The sequence below is a fragment of the Pelophylax lessonae genome, assembly GCF_965119305.1.
Source record: "Pelophylax lessonae genome assembly, chromosome: 6".
Classification (NCBI taxonomy): domain Eukaryota; kingdom Metazoa; phylum Chordata; class Amphibia; order Anura; family Ranidae; genus Pelophylax; species Pelophylax lessonae.
The window spans coordinates 11,248,193-11,266,421 of NC_138773.1; the positions used below are offsets into that span (position 1 = coordinate 11,248,193).

An 18,229-nucleotide genomic window follows, 5' to 3' on the forward strand; every position below is an offset into this window, starting at 1 on the left:
CGAAGTTCAAACCGAGCATCAAAATGGGGAATAAAGGGGATTGAAGTGACTTTGAACGTGGCATGGTTGTTGGTGGCAGACGGGCTCGTCTGAGTATTTCTGGGATTCTCACACACAACCATCTCTCGGGGTTACAGAAAATGGTGGGAAAAAGAGAAAATATCCAGTTGTGTGGATGAAAATGCCTTGTTGAGGTCAGAGGAGAATGGGCAGACTGGTTCCAGATGATAGAAAAGCAACTGTAACTCAAATAACCACACCCAAAGTATGCAGAATACCATCTCTGAATGCACAACAGGTCAAACCTTGAAGCAGATGGGATACACCAGCAGAAGACCACACCCGGTGCCACTCCTGTCAGCTAAGAACAGGAAACTGAGGCTACAATTGGCACAGGATCACCAAAACTGGACAATGGAAGACTGGAAAAAATGTTGCTTGGTCTGATGAGTCTCGATTTCAGCTGCGAAATTCAGATGGGGTCAGAATTTGGCGCATGGATCCATCCTGCCTTGTATCACCGGTTAAGGCTGGTGGTGGTGGTGTAATGGTGTGGGGAAAGAGGGGTGGGGTAACTGTTCAGGCTGGCAGTGGTGGTGTAATGGTGTGGGGGAGGAGGGGCGGGGTAACGGTTCAGGCGGGCAGTGGTGGTGTAATGGTGTGGGGGAGGGGGGGTAACGATTCAGGCTGGTGTTGGTGTAATGGTGTGGGGCAGGAGGGGGGTAATGGTTCAGGCTGGTGGTGGTGTAATGGTGTGGGGGAGGCCAGGGGGGGGGGTAACGGTTAAGGCTGGTGGTGCTGGTGGTGGTGTAATGGTGGGGGGGGGGTAACGGTTAAGGCTGGTGGTTGTGGTGTAATGGTGTGGGGGATGAGGGGGGTAACGGTTAAGGCTGGTGGTGTAATGGTGTGTGTCTGTGGGTGGGGGGGGGGGATAATGGTTCAGGCTGGTGGTGTAATGGTGTGGGGGATATTTTTTTGGCCCCTTTTTAGCAATTAAGCATAATTTAAATGCCACGGCCTATCTGAGTATTGTTGCTGACCATGTCCATCCCTTTATGACTACAGTGTCCCCATCTTCTGATGGCTCCTTCCAGCAGGATAATGCACCATGTCACAAAGCTCCAATCATCTCACCACTGGAGATTATATCCCCCCTTATGTATTTATACATGGAGCTCATATCCCCCCTTATGTATTTATACATGGAGCTCATATCCCCCCTTATGTATTTATGCATGGAGATCATATCCCCCCTTATGTATTTATACATGGAGATCATATCCCCCCTTATGTATTTATACATGGTGATCATATCCCCCCTTATGTATTTATACATGGAGATCATATCCCCCCTTATGTATTTATACATGGAGATCATTTCCCCCCTTATGTATTTATACATGGAGATCATATCCCCCCTTATGTATTTATACATGGTGATCATATCCCCCCTTATGTATTTATACATGGAGATCATATCCCCCCTTATGAATTTATACATGGTGATCATACCCCCCTTATGTATTTATACATGGAGCTCATATCTCCCCTTATGTATTTATTTATAGAGATCATATCCCTCCTTATCTATTTATACATGGTGATCATATCCCCCCTTATGTATTTATACATGGAGATCATATCCCTCCCTTATGTATTTATACATGGAGATCATATCCCCCTTATGTATTTATACATGGAGATCATATCCCCCTTATGTATTTATACATGGTGATCATATCCCCCCTTATGTGTTTATACATGGTGATCATATCCCCCCTTATGTATTTATACATGGTGATCATATCCCCCCTTATGTATTTATACATGGTGATCATATCCCCCTTATGTATTTATACATGGTGATCATATCCCCCCTTATGTATTTATACATGGTGATCATATCCCCCTTATGTATTTGCATTTCTACATGGTGATCATATCCCCCCTTATGTATTTATACATGGAGATCATATCCCCCTTATGTATTTATACATGGAGATCATATCTCCCCTTATGTATTTATACATGGAGATCATATCCCCCCTTATGTATTTATACATGGAGATCATATCCCCCCTTATGTATTTATACATGGAGATCATATCCCCCCTTATGTATTTATACATGGAGATCATATCCCCCCTTATGTATTTATACATGGAGATCATATCCCCCCCTTATGTATTTATACATGGAGATCATATCCCCCCCTTATGTATTTATACATGGAGATCATATCCCCCCTTATGTATTTATACATGGAGATCATATCCCCCCCTTATGTATTTATACATGGTGATCGTATCCCCCCCTTATGTATTTATACATGGTGATCATACCCCCCCTTATGTATTTATACATGGTGATCATATCCCCCCTTATGTATTTATACATGGAGATCATATCCCCCCTTATGTATTTATACATGGAGATCATATCCCCCTTATGTATTTATACATGGAGATCATATCCCCCCTTATGTATTTATACATGGTGATCATATCCCCCCTTATGTATTTATACATGGTGATCATATCCCCCCTTATGTATTTATACATGGAGATCATATCCCCCCTTATGTATTTATACACGGTGATCATATCCCCCCTTATGTATTTATACATGGAGATCATATCCCCCCTTATGTATTTATACATGGAGATCATATCCCCCTTATGTATTTATACATGGTGATCATATCCCCCCTTATGTATTTATACATGGAGATCATATCCCCCCCTTATGTATTTATACATGGTGATCATATCCCCCTTATGTATTTATACATGGAGATCATATCCCCCCTTATGTATTTATACATGGTGATCATATCCCCCCTTATGTATTTATACATGGTGATCATATCCCCCTTATGTATTTATACATGGTGATCGTATCCCCCTTATGTATATATACATGGAGATCATATCCCCCCCTTATGTATTTATACATGGAGATCATATCCCCCCTTATGTATTTATACATGGAGATCATATCCTCTTTAGGAGGAATAGTGTCCGATCATTGAGGTCATTGAGCCCCATTGTTGGTGTCACTGGGAGGAATAGTAGGTTTGTTTATTGGGTGAGGCAGTGCTGGTTATTAGGATTATCCAATTTCACATTTGTGTACTTTGTAATATACACATTTATACATACCTCATTTATTTATTACATTTTTTTATTTCAGTTTTTGCATTATTGCATATATTTTTCACATTCACATTTTTGCACAGGCGTTATCTGGGTTGATATATTGGGTGAGGCAGTGCTGGATTTTAGTATTGACACATTTCAGATTTGTGTACTTTGTAGTATACGCATTTATACATACCTAAATTATTCATTGAATTTTTTTATTCAGGTTTTTGGATTTTTGCATATAGTTTTTCTCATTTTTGCACAGGCGTTTTTTGGATTTGTTTATTGGGTGGGGCAGTGCTGGTTAATTAAGGTTGTCAAAATTTCAGATTTTTGTACTTTGTAATATACACATTTATACATACCAAATTTATTTACTTTTTTTTATTTCAGTGAATTTTTATTTAGGTTTTTTATAAATATTTAATTTTTATGAGATTATTTGTAGAATTACAATACACATATTATGTATATGGTTTACTGAGCTGGGTCAGTGTCATCCAGGGCTCTGTTTAAGTTTGCTGATGGATGATAATTCCATTTATGGACTGCTGAGATATATTTGTGAGGTATAACTGTATTATTTTATATATAAAAAAAAAATTAAATTAATAAAAAAAAAAAAAAAAACTGCAAGCAATTTTTTGTGATTTGGACGTGTTTTATGGGATACTTTCTTAAAATTTATTTGGGGGGGGGGGGGGGGAATTGTCGTCCAATGAGCAGGAAATCAAGAGTAAAGGAAATGCAAAGTGAGGCGCTGTTTAATGATATGTGCATCTCAAGAAATAAACAATGTATGTTGTTGATATTTTACAGTTATATTTTGTTGATATTATCTCACTAATGTACATATATTTTTATTTATTTTATTCATTACTTAATTTTTAGACGATATACATTGTATATAGTCTAAAAATTAAGTAATGAATAAAAAAAATAAAAATGTATGTACATTAGTGAGATAATATCATCTAAAAATTAAGTAATGAATAAAATAAATAAAAATATATGTACATTAGTGAGATAATATCATCTAAAAATTAAGTAATGAATAAAATAAATAAAAATATATGTACATTAGTGAGATAATATCGTCTAAAAATTAAGTAATGAATAAAATAAATAAAAATATATGTACATTAGTGAGATAATATAAATCGTCTAATAATTAAGTCATGAATAAAATAAATAAAAATATATGTACATTAGTGAGATATCAATCGTCTAAAAATTAAGTAATGAATTAAATAAATAAAAATATATGTACATTAGTGAGATAATATCAATCATCTATTAATTGAGTAATGAATAAAATAAATAAAAATATATGTACATTAGTGAGATAATATCAATCGTTTATTAATTAAGTAATGAATAAAATAAATAAAATTATATGTACATTAGTGAGATAATATAAATCGTCTAATAATTAAGTCATGAATAAAATAAATAAAAATATATGTACATTAGTGAGATATCAATCGTCTAAAAATTAAGTAATGAATTAAATAAATAAAAATATATGTACATTAGTGAGATAATATCAATCATCTATTAATTGAGTAATGAATAAAATAAATAAAAATATATGTACATTAGTGAGATAATATCAATCGTTTATTAATTAAGTAATGAATAAAATAAATAAAATTATATGTACATTAGTGAGATAATATCTATTGTCTAAAAATTAAGTAATGATTAAAATAAATGAAAATATATGTACATTAGTGAGATAAAATCAATTGTGTAAAAATTAAGTAATGAATAAAATAAATAAAAATGTATGTACATTAGTGAGATAATATCAACAAAATATAACTATAAAATATCAACATACATTGTTTATTTCTTGAGATGCACATATCACTAAACAGCACCTCACTTTGCATTTCCTTTACTCTTGATTTCCTGCTCATTGGACGACAATCCCCCCCCCCCCCCCACCAAATACATTTTAAAAAAGTACCCCGTAAAAATAATAAAGTAAAACGTAGTTATATTTTGTTGATATTATCTCACTAATGTACACATATTTTTATTTATTTATTTTATTCATTACTTAATTTTTAGACGATATGCATTGTATATCGTCTAAAAATTAAGTAATGAATAAAATAAATAAAAATATATGTACATTAGTGAGATAATATTGTCTAAAAATTAAGTAATGGATAAAATAAATAAAAATATATGTACATTAGTGAGATAATATCGTCTAAAAATTAAAGTAATGAATAAAATAAATAAAAATATATGTACATTAGTGAGATGATATCGTCTAAAAATTAAGTAATGAATAAAATAAATAAAAAATATATGTACATTAGTGAGATAATATCGTCTAAAAATGAAGTAATGAATACAATAAATAAAAATATATGTACATTAGTGAGATAATATCGTCTAAAAATGAAGTAATGAATAAAATAAATAAAAATATATGTACATTAGTGAGATAATATCGTCTAAAAATGAAGTAATGGATAAAATAAATAAAAATATATGTACATTAGTGAGATAATATCGTCTAAAAATAAAGTAATGAATAAAATAAATAAAAATATATGTATATTAGTGAGATAATATCGTCTAAAAATGAAGTAATGAATAAAATAAATAAAAATATATTTATATTAGTGATATAATATCATCTAAAAATGAAGTAATGGATAAAATAAATAAAAATATATGTACATTAGTGAGATAATATCGTCTAAAAATTAAGTAATGAATAAAATAAATAAAAATATATGTACATTAGTGAGATAATATTGTCTAAAAATTAAGTAATGGATAAAATAAATAAAAATATATGTACATTAGTGAGATAACATCGTCTAAAAATTAAAGTAATGAATAAAATAAATAAAAATATATGTACATTAGTGAGATAATATCAATTGTCTAAAAATTAAGTAATGAATAAAATAAAATAAAAATATATGTACATTAATGAGATAATATCGTCTAAAAATGAAGTAATGAATAAAATAAATAAAAATATATGTACATTAGTGAGATAATATCGTCTAAAAATTAAGTAATGAATAAAATAAATAAAAATATATTTATATTAGTGAGATAATATCATCTAAAAATTAAGTAATGGATAAAATAAATAAAAATATATGTACATTAGTGAGATAATATCGTCTAAAAATTAAGTAATGAATAAAATAAATAAAAATATATGTACATTAGTAAGATAATATCGTCTAAAAATTAAGTAATGGATAAAATAAATAAAAATATATGTAAATTAGTGAGATAACATCATCTAAAAATTAAGCAATGAATAAAATAATTAAAAAATATATGTACATTAGTGAGATAATATTAATCGTCTAAAATTTATTTAATGAATAAAATAAATAAAAATATATGTACATTAGTGAGATATCGTCTAAAAATTAAGTAATGAATAAAATAAATAAAAATATATGTACATTAGTGAGATAATATTGTCTAAAAATTAAGTAATGAATAAAATAAATAAAAATATATCTACATTAGTGAGATAATATCGTCTAAAAATATGATAAAATATCAACATACATATAGTTCATAGTGCTTGAGTGGAATAAAACAAAATCCGATTTTACCCATTTTATTTATTTTATTTCCAATTTTATAAAAAAACATATTCAATTGGCTATATGCACCAAACGCTGTGCAAAATAAAGTGCTGAATGATGTGCATATTTCACAATTTAAACCATGAAATAGAATTATGCTCATCTTTAGGGACAACAGTGGATCCTACCCGCATAATGAGTGTTGAAAGCACCATTTGTAGTGCCCATCAGAAGCACATATGAGAGGGTGACAACCCAGGAGCACAACTGGGAGACAATGACAGATGGTTGTCATTCTATAACAGGAAGTTCCAGGCTAGTAAATAATTTTTAATTCAAGAAATCAAGAGTAATATTAGAAATATTTTTTTTCTGGTTTTCTGGTACAATAGGTACATTTTACACATCCTAGGGATAGACACCGGTCTATAAAAAAACTACTTAAAAAAGAGTAAAAAAAAAAAAAAAGGGGGGGGGATTTAATGGACCACCTTGTTTTTTTGCTGCTCTTCTTAGTTTCAATGGCTTTTGTGGAGTAAAGATAAAATAAAGGATTGACAAGACATGTTCCTTTCACTCACCATTGCCGAGGAGGAGACACAAGATGAGGATCAGATCTTGCCCCATGGCGGTCATCGTTCTGCTGTAGAAGAATTGAAGAAATAGAGATTTGTCAGGGAAGGATAGAATTAGGCAGAGCTCTGGGTGCTCCCAGCTTCCCTCTCGTACTGCCTTCTCCTTACTCTACACCTCACATGATTCGCCCGGCTGGAATCCCTACCTTTATTCTAATGACATAACGTGAACTTGAAAATCAACTTTGAGATCTTACTGCGAAGCGGGTCAGACGGCCCAATCGCCTGGAGCTAAACACCTAACTGTATTCCTCTGTCATCGACAACTCACGAGGAACAATTGCTTTCACAGAACATATTGACTGTTGACTCCAGGAAGAAGGTTGGGTGACTGACGATGCAACACTCAAATGTCTATTCAAATAAACCGAAAAAAAAAACAAACCATTTGGCCCATTTGCCTTTTGGTTGGTGAATCGGTCCAACTACTGGATACAAAGGGAGTCAACTGTCTTGCGCTCATTAATCCTGAGTTTTGGTAAATCTAAAGTTGATCACACACGTTACATTTTGCTTTGGATCTACCAATGACTATATACAGTGCCTTAAAAAAGTATTCATACCCCTTGGCATTTTCCACATTTTGTCATGTTACGACCAAAAACTTAAATTTATTTTATTGGGATTTTATGTGGTAGACCGACACAAAGTGGAAGGAAAATGATAAATACAAATACAGGGCAATCTTCCAAGAAATCCTGTAAGGCTCCATTCACACCCGGGCGTATCGTTTTTAGGCGTTTTATTTTTTTTATGTTTTCCAGCCATTTTTTGGGCATTTTTTTAGGCCTTTTTTTGCATGCCTTTGGAGGCAGGCATTGACATCTGACCAAAAATGCTTATAATCTGCCAAAAAAAGAAGCTTCTGCAGATATTACAGTGGCAGGTTCCCGCGAAACGCCCTACCCGTACGTTGCTTTGCGGGAGCGGTTATGGGGCCGCGCGCACACCCATTTTTTAGGCCTTTTTTTGCATGCCTTTGGAGGCAGGCATTGACATCTGACCAAAAATGCTTATAATCTGCCAAAAAAAGAAGCTGCTGCAGATATTACAGCGGCAGGTTCCCGCGAAACGCCCTACCCGTACGTTGCTTTGCGAGAGCGATTATGGGGGCGCGCGCACACCCATTTTTTAGGCCTTTTTTTGCATGCCTTTGGAGGCAGGCATTGACATCTGACCAAAAATGCTTATAATCTGCCAAAAAAAGAAGCTTCTGCAGATATTACAGTGGCAGGTTCCCGCGAAACGCCCTACCCGTACGTTGCTTTGCGGGAGCGATTATGGGGGCACACGCACGCCCATTTTTTAGGCCTTTTTTTGCATGCCTTTGGAGGCAGGCATTGACATCTGACCAAAAATGCTTATAATCTGCCAAAAAAAGAAGCTGCTGCAGATATTACAGTGGCAGGTTCCCGCGAAACGCCCTACCCGTACGTTGCTTTGCGAGAGCGATTATGGTAGCGCGCGCACACCCATTTTTTAGGCCTTTTTTTGCATGCCTTCGGAGGCAGGCATTGACATCTGACCAAAAATGCTTATAATCTGCCAAAAAAAGAAGCTGCTGCAGATATTACAGTGGCAGGTTCCCGCGAAACGCCCTACCCGTACGTTGCTTTGCGGGAGCGATTATGGGGGCACGCACACGCCCATTTTTTAGGCCTTTTTTTGCATGCCTTTGGAGGCAGGCATTGACATCTGACCAAAAATGCTTATAATCTGCCAAAAAAAGAAGCTGCTGCAGATATTACAGTGGCAGGTTCCCGCGAAACGCCCTACCCGTACGTTGCTTTGCGGGAGCGATTAGGGGGGAACGCGCACGCCCATTTTTTAGGCCTTTTTTTGCATGCCTTTGGAGGCAGGCATTGACATCTGACCAAAAATGCTTATAATCTGCCAAAAAAAGAAGCTGCTGCAGATATTACAGTGGCAGGTTCCCGCGAAACGCCCTACCCGTACGTTGCTTTGCGGGAGCGATTATGGGGGCACGCGCATGCCCATTCGTCAATGGGGAAGCTGATCTGCGGGGCCGCAGTAGTCACACCCCTGAAATTTTCAACATTTTGTTACGTTACAACCAAAAACGTAAATGTATTTTATTGCCATTTTATTCGATAGACCGACACAAAGTGGCACATAATTGTGAAGTGCCAATCAAATGCAGCATATCCCATCAAATGCAGCTTATTAGTTTCCATCAAATGCAGCCCCACTGTGCCCATCAAATGCAGCCTTACCAGTGCCCATCAAATGCAGCCTTAATAATTCCCAACAAAGTCCCGCCTCCTTGACTGGCTCTTATGTTACAGGTTAGACTAATTCAATTTCCCAGCATTGGATCAGTGTGCCGTCTATAATAGGAGCCCGTCTAGGAGGCGGGACTTTGTTACGGCGCCGCAGAACGAATCAGATCCAAGTTCTGTGACACAGCGGGAGGTCGCTGCTCTGTGTGACATACACAAGGAGAGGAGGGGGGAGGGGAGCACTCTGACAGGGGCCCGCTGGAATGACATCATTGATGCAATCGTGATTCAGCTGTTCTCTTCATTGATTGAGAATCGTTTAAGGCTGAATCGCAATGCATCGATTATACGATTATTTCCCCCTACTGACCACCAATGTTAGTCCCGGTTCACATACGTGTGATGTCAGACATTGCATGTGATTCGGAGCGCACTGCTCTGCAAATCACATGCGATGTCTGCGCGATGCGAATTCAGCCATACATTGATCAGATGGGAAATAGCGAGATACAAAGTAACATTGTTTATAAACATTGATCAGATGGGAGTGAGAGAGATACAAAGTAACATTATTTATAAACATTGATCAGATGGGAGATAGAGAGATACAAAGTAACATTGTTTATAAACATTGATCAGGCGGGAGATAGAGAGATACAAAGTAACATTGTTTATAAACATTGATCAGATGGGAGATAGAGAGATACAAAGTAACATTGTTTATAAACATTGATCAGATGGGAGATGGAGAGATACAAAGTAACATTGTTTATAAACATTGATCAGATGGGAAATAGAGAGATACAAAGTAACATTGTTTATAAACATTGATCAGATGGGAGATAGAGAGATACAAAGTAACATTGTTTATAAATATTGATCAGATGGGAGATAGAGAGATACAAAGTAACCTTGATTATAAACATTGATCAGACAGGAGATTTAGAGAGATACAAAGTAACATTGTTTATAAACATTGATCAGACAGGAGATAGAGAGATACAAAGTAACATTGTTTATAAACATTGATCAGATGGGAGATAGAGAGATACAAAGTAACATTGTTTATAAACATTGATCAGATGGGAGATAGAGAGATACAAAGTAACATTGTTTATAAACATTGATCAGGCGGGAGATAGAGAGATACAAAGTAACATTGTTTATAAACATTGATCACATGGGAGATAAAGAGATAAAAAGTAACATTGTTTATAAACATTGATCAGATGGGAAATAGAGAGATACAAAGTAACATTGTTTATAAACATTGATCACATGGGAGATAAAGAGATACAATGTAACATTGTTTATAAACATTGATCAGATGAGAAATAGAGAGATACAAAGTAACATTGTTTATAAACATGGATCAGATGGGAGATAGAGAGATACAAAGTAACATTGTTTATAAATATTGATCAGATGGGAGATAGAGAGATACAAAGTAACCTTGATTATAAACATTGATCAGACAAGAGATTTAGAGAGATACAAAGTAACATTGTTTATAAACATTGATCAGACAGGAGATAGAGAGATACAAAGTAACATTGTTTATAAACATTGATCAGATGGGAGATAGAGAGATACAAAGTAACATTGTTTATAAATATTGATCAGGTGGGAGATAGAGAGATACAAAGTAACATTGTTTATAAACATTGATCACATGGGAGATAAAGAGATAAAAAGTAACATTGTTTATAAACATTGATCAGATGGGAAATAGAGAGATACAAAGTAACATTGTTTATAAACATTGATCACATGGGAGATAAAGAGATACAATGTAACATTGTTTATAAACATTGATCAGATGAGAAATAGAGAGATACAAAGTAACATTGTTTATAAACATGGATCAGATGGGAGATAGAGAGATACAAAGTAACATTGTTTATAAATATTGATCAGATGGGAGATAGAGAGATACAAAGTAACCTTGATTATAAACATTGATCAGACAGGAGATTTAGAGAGATACAAAGTAACATTGTTTATAAACATTGATCAGACAGGAGATAGAGAGATACAAAGTAACATTGTTTATAAACATTGATCAGATGGGAGATAGAGAGATACAAAGTAACATTGTTTATAAATATTGATCAGGTGGGAGATAGAGAGATACAAAGTAACATTGTTTATAAACATTGATCACATGGGAGATAAAGAGATAAAAAGTAACATTGTTTATAAACATTGATCAGATGGGAAATAGAGAGATACAAAGTAACATTGTTTATAAACATTGATCACATGGGAGATAAAGAGATACAATGTAACATTGTTTATAAACATTGATCAGATGAGAAATAGAGAGATACAAAGTAACATTGTTTATAAACATGGATCAGATGGGAGATAGAGAGATACAAAGTAACATTGTTTATAAATATTGATCAGATGGGAGATAGAGAGATACAAAGTAACCTTGATTATAAACATTGATCAGACAGGAGATTTAGAGAGATACAAAGTAACATTGTTTATAAACATTGATCAGACAGGAGATAGAGAGATACAAAGTAACATTGTTTATAAACATTGATCAGACAGGAGATGGAGAGATACAAAGTAACATTGTTTATAAACATTGATCAGACAGGAGATTTAGAGAGATACAAAGTAACATTGTTTATAAACATTGATCAGACAGGAGATGGAGAGATACAAAGTAGCATTGTTTATAAACATTGATCAGACAGGAGATGGAGAGATACAAAGTAGCATTGTTTATAAACATTGATCAGACAGGAGATGGAGAGATACAAAGTAACATTGTTTATAAACATTGATCAGACAGGAGATGGAGAGATACAAAGTAACATTGTTTATAAACATTGATCAGACAGGAGATGGAGAGATACAAAGTAACATTATTTATAAACATTGATCAGACAGGAGATTTTGAGACATACAATTCCTGGAAGCTGAAAACATCCCAGTTCGTGCATGGGACTCACCGGACATGTCACCCATTGAGCATGTTTTTTTTTTTTTTTTGGTGATTTCTTTATTTCTATTTTTTTTTTTTTATATCAAATGATACTTTCTTTTTGTTTGTTCATTTTTAATGTTGGGGAAAAAAAATCTTTATTTTCTTATAAATTACTTTGCAATGCTTTGTAGCAGAATCCTAATTTTAGAACTATTTTTAATAACTAATTATAGATAAAATAAAAATGTTTTATGTATTTTTGTTGATGGATTACATTGCAAAAAAAAACATTTTTTGTGCAAGAAAACATCACCAAAATAAAGCCTGATTTGTTCTAAAAAAAACATACATTACATTTTTGTCAGGGGCATAGCCGAATGCAAACATTGCACCGACCCATAAACAGCTATATGGACATGAGAACTGAACTGGAAAAACTCCTTTTACCAAGTAAACCTGAAAAGTGACTTTGTAAAAACAAAAAAAAAAACAGACAAAGCAACGATCCATTAAAATAATATTTCTGGAGGCACCAAAGGTGTGAGGAATGCCATGCTGTAGGGATTTGAATTTAACCACTTGACCTCCTGAAGAGTTACCCCCCTTCATGACCAGACCATTTTTTTTTTTTGTTATACGGCACTGCGTTATTTTAACCAGTTCTGGACCGGAAGGTTTTTACCCCCTTAATCACCAGGCCATTTTTTTGCGATTTGGCACTGCGTTACTTTAACAGACATTTGCACAGTCGTGCGTCGCTGTACCCAAATAAAATTGATAACCTTTTTTTCCCCACAAATAGAGCTTTCTTTTGGTGGAATTTGATCACCAGTGCGATTTCTAATTTTTGCGCTATAAACAAAAAAAAAAGCGACAATTCTGAAAAAAAAAAAAAAAAAACATTTTTCACATTCTGCTATATAATATTCCCCCAAAAAAATTAAAAAATTAAAAATCAAAACTTTTTAACAATTTAGACAAATTTGTTTTCTGCTACATATTTTTGGTAAAAAAAAAAAAAATTGCAATAGGCATGTTTTGATTGGTTTGCGCAAAAGTTATCGCGTCTACTAACTACGGGAAAGATTTATGTCATTTTTATTGTTTTTTATTTTTTTACTAGTAATGTTGGTGATCTGTGATTTTTAGCGGGACTGCAACATTGCGGCGGACAGATCGGACCCCTAACTGACATTTTTTGACACTTTTGGGGGACCAGTGACATTACTACAGTAATCAAAAAGGGGGGCATGGGGATAACGGGACTTTAAGTGAGGTAGGTTGCTGTTACAAATCTCCAAATGGAAATAAAGTAGTTTCAATAATTATATTATTATTTGCTGCACGGTAAAAATAAATCCTGCAGCAATAGTCCGTAAATAAAATAAATAAAATCGAACATATTCACAGTACAAACATTCTAAAAAGGAGCTGCCATTGGCAGAGAAGAAAAATAAGTGATCAAAATAGAAACTAATAGAATAACTGGTTCTGCATACAGAGAATAATAACCGGTTCTGCAAAGCCCTTGGGGAGAGGATTTCCATATGACAATGATAATGACATTCACCACTGATCCAGTCACTCAAAGTTTCCATGGGCCATCAAAGGCAACTAGGGATTAGATCCAACAGCTATCATCTTTCATATGGTGATGAGCAATAGGTTTTCATAATAGAAATACACTATATTGTCAAAAGTATTGGGACGCCTGCCTTTACACACACATGAACTTTAATGGCACCCCAGTCTTAGTCCGTAGGGTTCAATATTGGGTTGGCCCACCCTTTGCAGCTATAACAGCTTCAACTCTTCTGGGAAGGCCGTCCACAAGGTTTAGGAGTGTCTATGGGAATGTTTGACCATTCTTCCAGAAGTGCATTTGTGAGGTCAGGCACTGATGTTGGACGAGAAGGCCTGGTTCGCAGTCTCTGCTCTAATTCACCCCAAAGGTGTTCTATTGGGTTGGAGGTCTGACGAAGGAGCCGCGCATGCTCCGAAACATATAACCGTCCATCCACCCGCGTCACTGGATACCGGCCGCTCTGTTGCTAAGAGCTCAACGCCCTCACACAGCTCAGAGGACACCCATACAGGAAGTGGAGCTCTGGATATCTGCACCATAGTGCAGTGGCCCCCGAAGATACCGGACAGATCTTGGACTACTACAGCTCTGTGTTGCACATGTCTCATCTTGCTTATTGTAAGTGCTTTTAACCCTTTATTTCAATAAACTACTGAAGTTACTGCATTTAAAGGAGCCTTGCTTTTCTCACCTCATGTCACTACTGGTAGCATGAGACGGTACCTGGACCCTATAGAGGGGATCAGGGTCACTACTGGTAGCATGAGGCGGTACCTGGACCCTATAGAGGGGGTCAGGGTCACTACTGGTAGCATGAGGCGGTACCTGGACCCTATAGAGGGGGGTCAGGGTCACTACTGGTAGCATGAGGCGGTACCTGGACCCTATAGAAGGGGTCAGGGTCACTACTGGTAGCATGAGGCGGTACCTGGACCCTATAGAGGGGATCAGTGTCACTAATGGTAGCATGAGGCGGTACCTGGACCCTATAGAGGGGATCAGGGTCACTACTGGTAGCATGAGGCGGTACCTGGACCCTATAGAGGGGGTCAGGGTCACTACTGGTAGCATGAGGCGGTACCTGGACCCTATAGAGGGGGTCAGGGTCACTACTGGTAGCATGAGGCGGTACCTGGACCCTATAGAGGGGATCAGTGTCACTAATGGTAGCATGAGGCGGTACCTGGACCCTATAGAGGAGATCAGGGTCACTACTGGTAGCTTGAGGCGGTACCTGGACCCTATAGAGGGGGTCAGGGTCACTACTGGTAGCATGAGGCGGTACCTGGACCCTATAGAGGGGGTCAGTGTCACTACTGGTAGCATGAGGCGGTACCTGGACCCTATAGAGGGGGGTCAGGGTCACTACTGGTAGCATGAGGCGGTACCTGGACCCTATAAAGGGGGGTCAGGGTCACTACTGGTAGCATGAGGCGGTACCTGGACCCTATAGAGGGGATCAGTGTCACTAATGGTAGCATGAGGCGGTACCTGGACCCTATAGAGGGGATCAGGGTCACTACTGGTAGCATGAGGCGGTACCTGGACCCTATAGAGGGGGTCAGGGTCACTACTGGTAGCATGAGGAGGTACCTGGACCCTATAGAGGGGGTCAGGGTCACTACTGGTAGCATGAGGCGGTACCTGGACCCTATAGAGGGGGTCAGGGTCACTACTGGTAGCATGAGGCGGTACCTGGACCCTATAGAGGGGATCAGTGTCACTAATGGTAGCATGAGGCGGTACCTGGACCCTATAGAGGGGATCAGGGTCACTACTGGTAGCATGAGGCGGTACCTGGACCCTATAGAGGGGGTCAGTGTCACTACTGGTAGCATGAGGCGGTACCTGGACCCTATAGAGGGGGGTCAGGGTCACTACTGGTAGCATGAGGCGGTACCTGGACCCTATAGAGGGGGTCAGGGTCACTACTGGTAGCATGAGGCGGTACCTGGACCCTATAGAGGGGGTCAGGGTCACTACTGGTAGCATGAGGCGGTACCTGGACCCTATAGAGGGGATCAGTGTCACTACTGGTAGCATGAGGCGGTACCTGGACCCTATAGAGGGGATCAGGGTCACTACTGGTAGCATGAGGCGGTACCTGGACCCTATAGAGGGGGTCAGGGTCACTACTGGTAGCATGAGGAGGTACCTGGACCCTATAGAGGGGGTCAGTGTCACTACTGGTAGCATGAGGCGGTACCTGGACCCTATAGAGGGGGTCAGGGTCACTACTGGTAGCATGAGGCGGTACCTGGACCCTATAGAGGGGGTCAGTGTCACTACTGGTAGCATGAGGTGGTACCTGGACCCTATAGAGGGCGTCAGGGTCACTACTGGTAGCATGAGGTGGTACCTGGACCCTATAGAGGGGGTAAGTGTCACTACTGGTAGCATGAGGTCATACCTGGACCCTATAGAGGTCGCACAGGCAGTCCAACTCCTCCAGGATGGCACATCAATACGTACCATTGCCAGAAGGTTTGCTGTGTCTCCCAGCACAGTCTCAGGAGCATGGAGGAGATTCCAGGAGACAGGCAGTTACTCTAGGAGAGCTGGACAGGGACGTAGAAGGTCCTTAACCCATCAGCAGGACCGGTATCTGCTCCTTGGGCCACCCCCCCCCCAGCCAATGCCAGACCCTTACCCATTCACCAAAAAAGTGTAAAAGTGAATAAAGACAGGAGCCAGTTTTTGACAATTCCTTTTAAAAAAAATATAAAAAAACAATGCGATGTAGATTAATCACGACGACACCTCCACCGCCAGACCTGAAAAACGGAAAAAAAAGCCCTGCTCGGCACGAACGCTCCTCGCCGTCTGCTTGCCCCGCCATCTGATGTTTCCTAAATAGCTATGGGGCAGTGCCCCCGCCTCCCCATGATATCATCCACTGGTGCATGCTGGGCTGCTGACATCACGGGAGGTGGTGCCACCAGGTGACATTGCCGGGTGGCCCTGCCCCATAGCTATTTAAAAATTGTCAGATGGTGGGGCAGGCAGACTGTGGGGGGTCTTCTTTAGCTAGTGTAGCTTTTTTTTTTTTTTTTTTTTTTTTTTTTTTCGGGTTCGGCGGTAGCAGCGGACGTTGTAATTGATGATGGATCTACAATGAGGGTAATTGTTTTTTTTGTTTTTTTGCCAAAATAACTGTCTTTATTCACTTTTACACTTTTATGGTGAATGGGTAGAGTTGCTATGTACCACATACTCATTCACATGGGGGGGGGGGGGGGGTAGGATCTAGGGGCCTCCCTGTTAAAGGGGCTTCCAGATTCTAACTTCCAGACCCCAACCTCAACCACCGCCCAGGGTTGTGGAGAAGAGGCCCTTATCCCTATCAACATAGGGACAGGGTGGTTTGGGGTAGGTGCCCCAAAGCACCTCCCCCATGTTGAGCGTATGGGGCCTTGTATGGTCCAGGGGGGGGAGCGGTTGTCACCTCCTTTTTCTGACCTGCCGGATAAGGGAATGGTATGGTTTGGGGGAAGGCCCCACGCCATTTTTAATTTATTTAACCACTTAAGCCCCGCAAGATATTACCCCCTTCCTGACCAGGGGATTTTTTGCGATTTTTTACTGTGTGATTTTAACTGACAATTGCGTGCGACGCTGTACCTAAACGAATTTGACGTCCTTTTTTTCCCACAAACAGAGCTTTCTTTTGGTGGTATTTGATCACCTGTGCGATTTTTTGATCATGCGCTATAAACAAAAAAAGAGCGTAAATTTTGCAAAAATAACAATATTTTTCACATTTTTTTATATGAAATTCCCCCAAAAAAATTAAAAATCTAAATTTTTTAACATTTTTGGCCAATTTGTTTTCTGCTACATATGTTTGGTAAAAAAAACCGCAAAAAGCGTATTTTGATTGGTTTGCGCAAAAGTTGTTGCGTTTACTAACTAAGGGAAAGATTTCTGTCATTTTTGGTGTGTTTTTTTTAACGCGTAATGGCGGCGATCTGCGATTTTTTTTGGGGTACTGCGACATTGCGGCGGACAGATCGGACCCTTGACTGACATTTTTGACACTTTTGGGGGGACCAGTGACATTACTGCAGTAATCAGTGTTATACATATGCACTGTTACTGCAA

The 18,229-nt window shown here is 37.7% G+C and overlaps 1 protein-coding gene across 1 annotated transcript in view; it reads right to left on the minus strand.

Moving 5' to 3' along the window:
- Positions 1-18,229, minus strand: part of LOC309558209 (uncharacterized protein) — a gene marked incomplete at its 3' end in the record, with an annotated part of 98,461 nt that overhangs the window by 21,404 nt on the left and 58,828 nt on the right. Inside the window, exon 2 of the mRNA XM_082261228.1 lies at positions 7,306-7,367. Within this exon, the coding sequence (XP_082117354.1) occupies positions 7,306-7,360 (55 nt within the window). The 5' untranslated portion in view covers positions 7,361-7,367. The remainder of the gene's footprint in view (positions 1-7,305; positions 7,368-18,229) is intronic.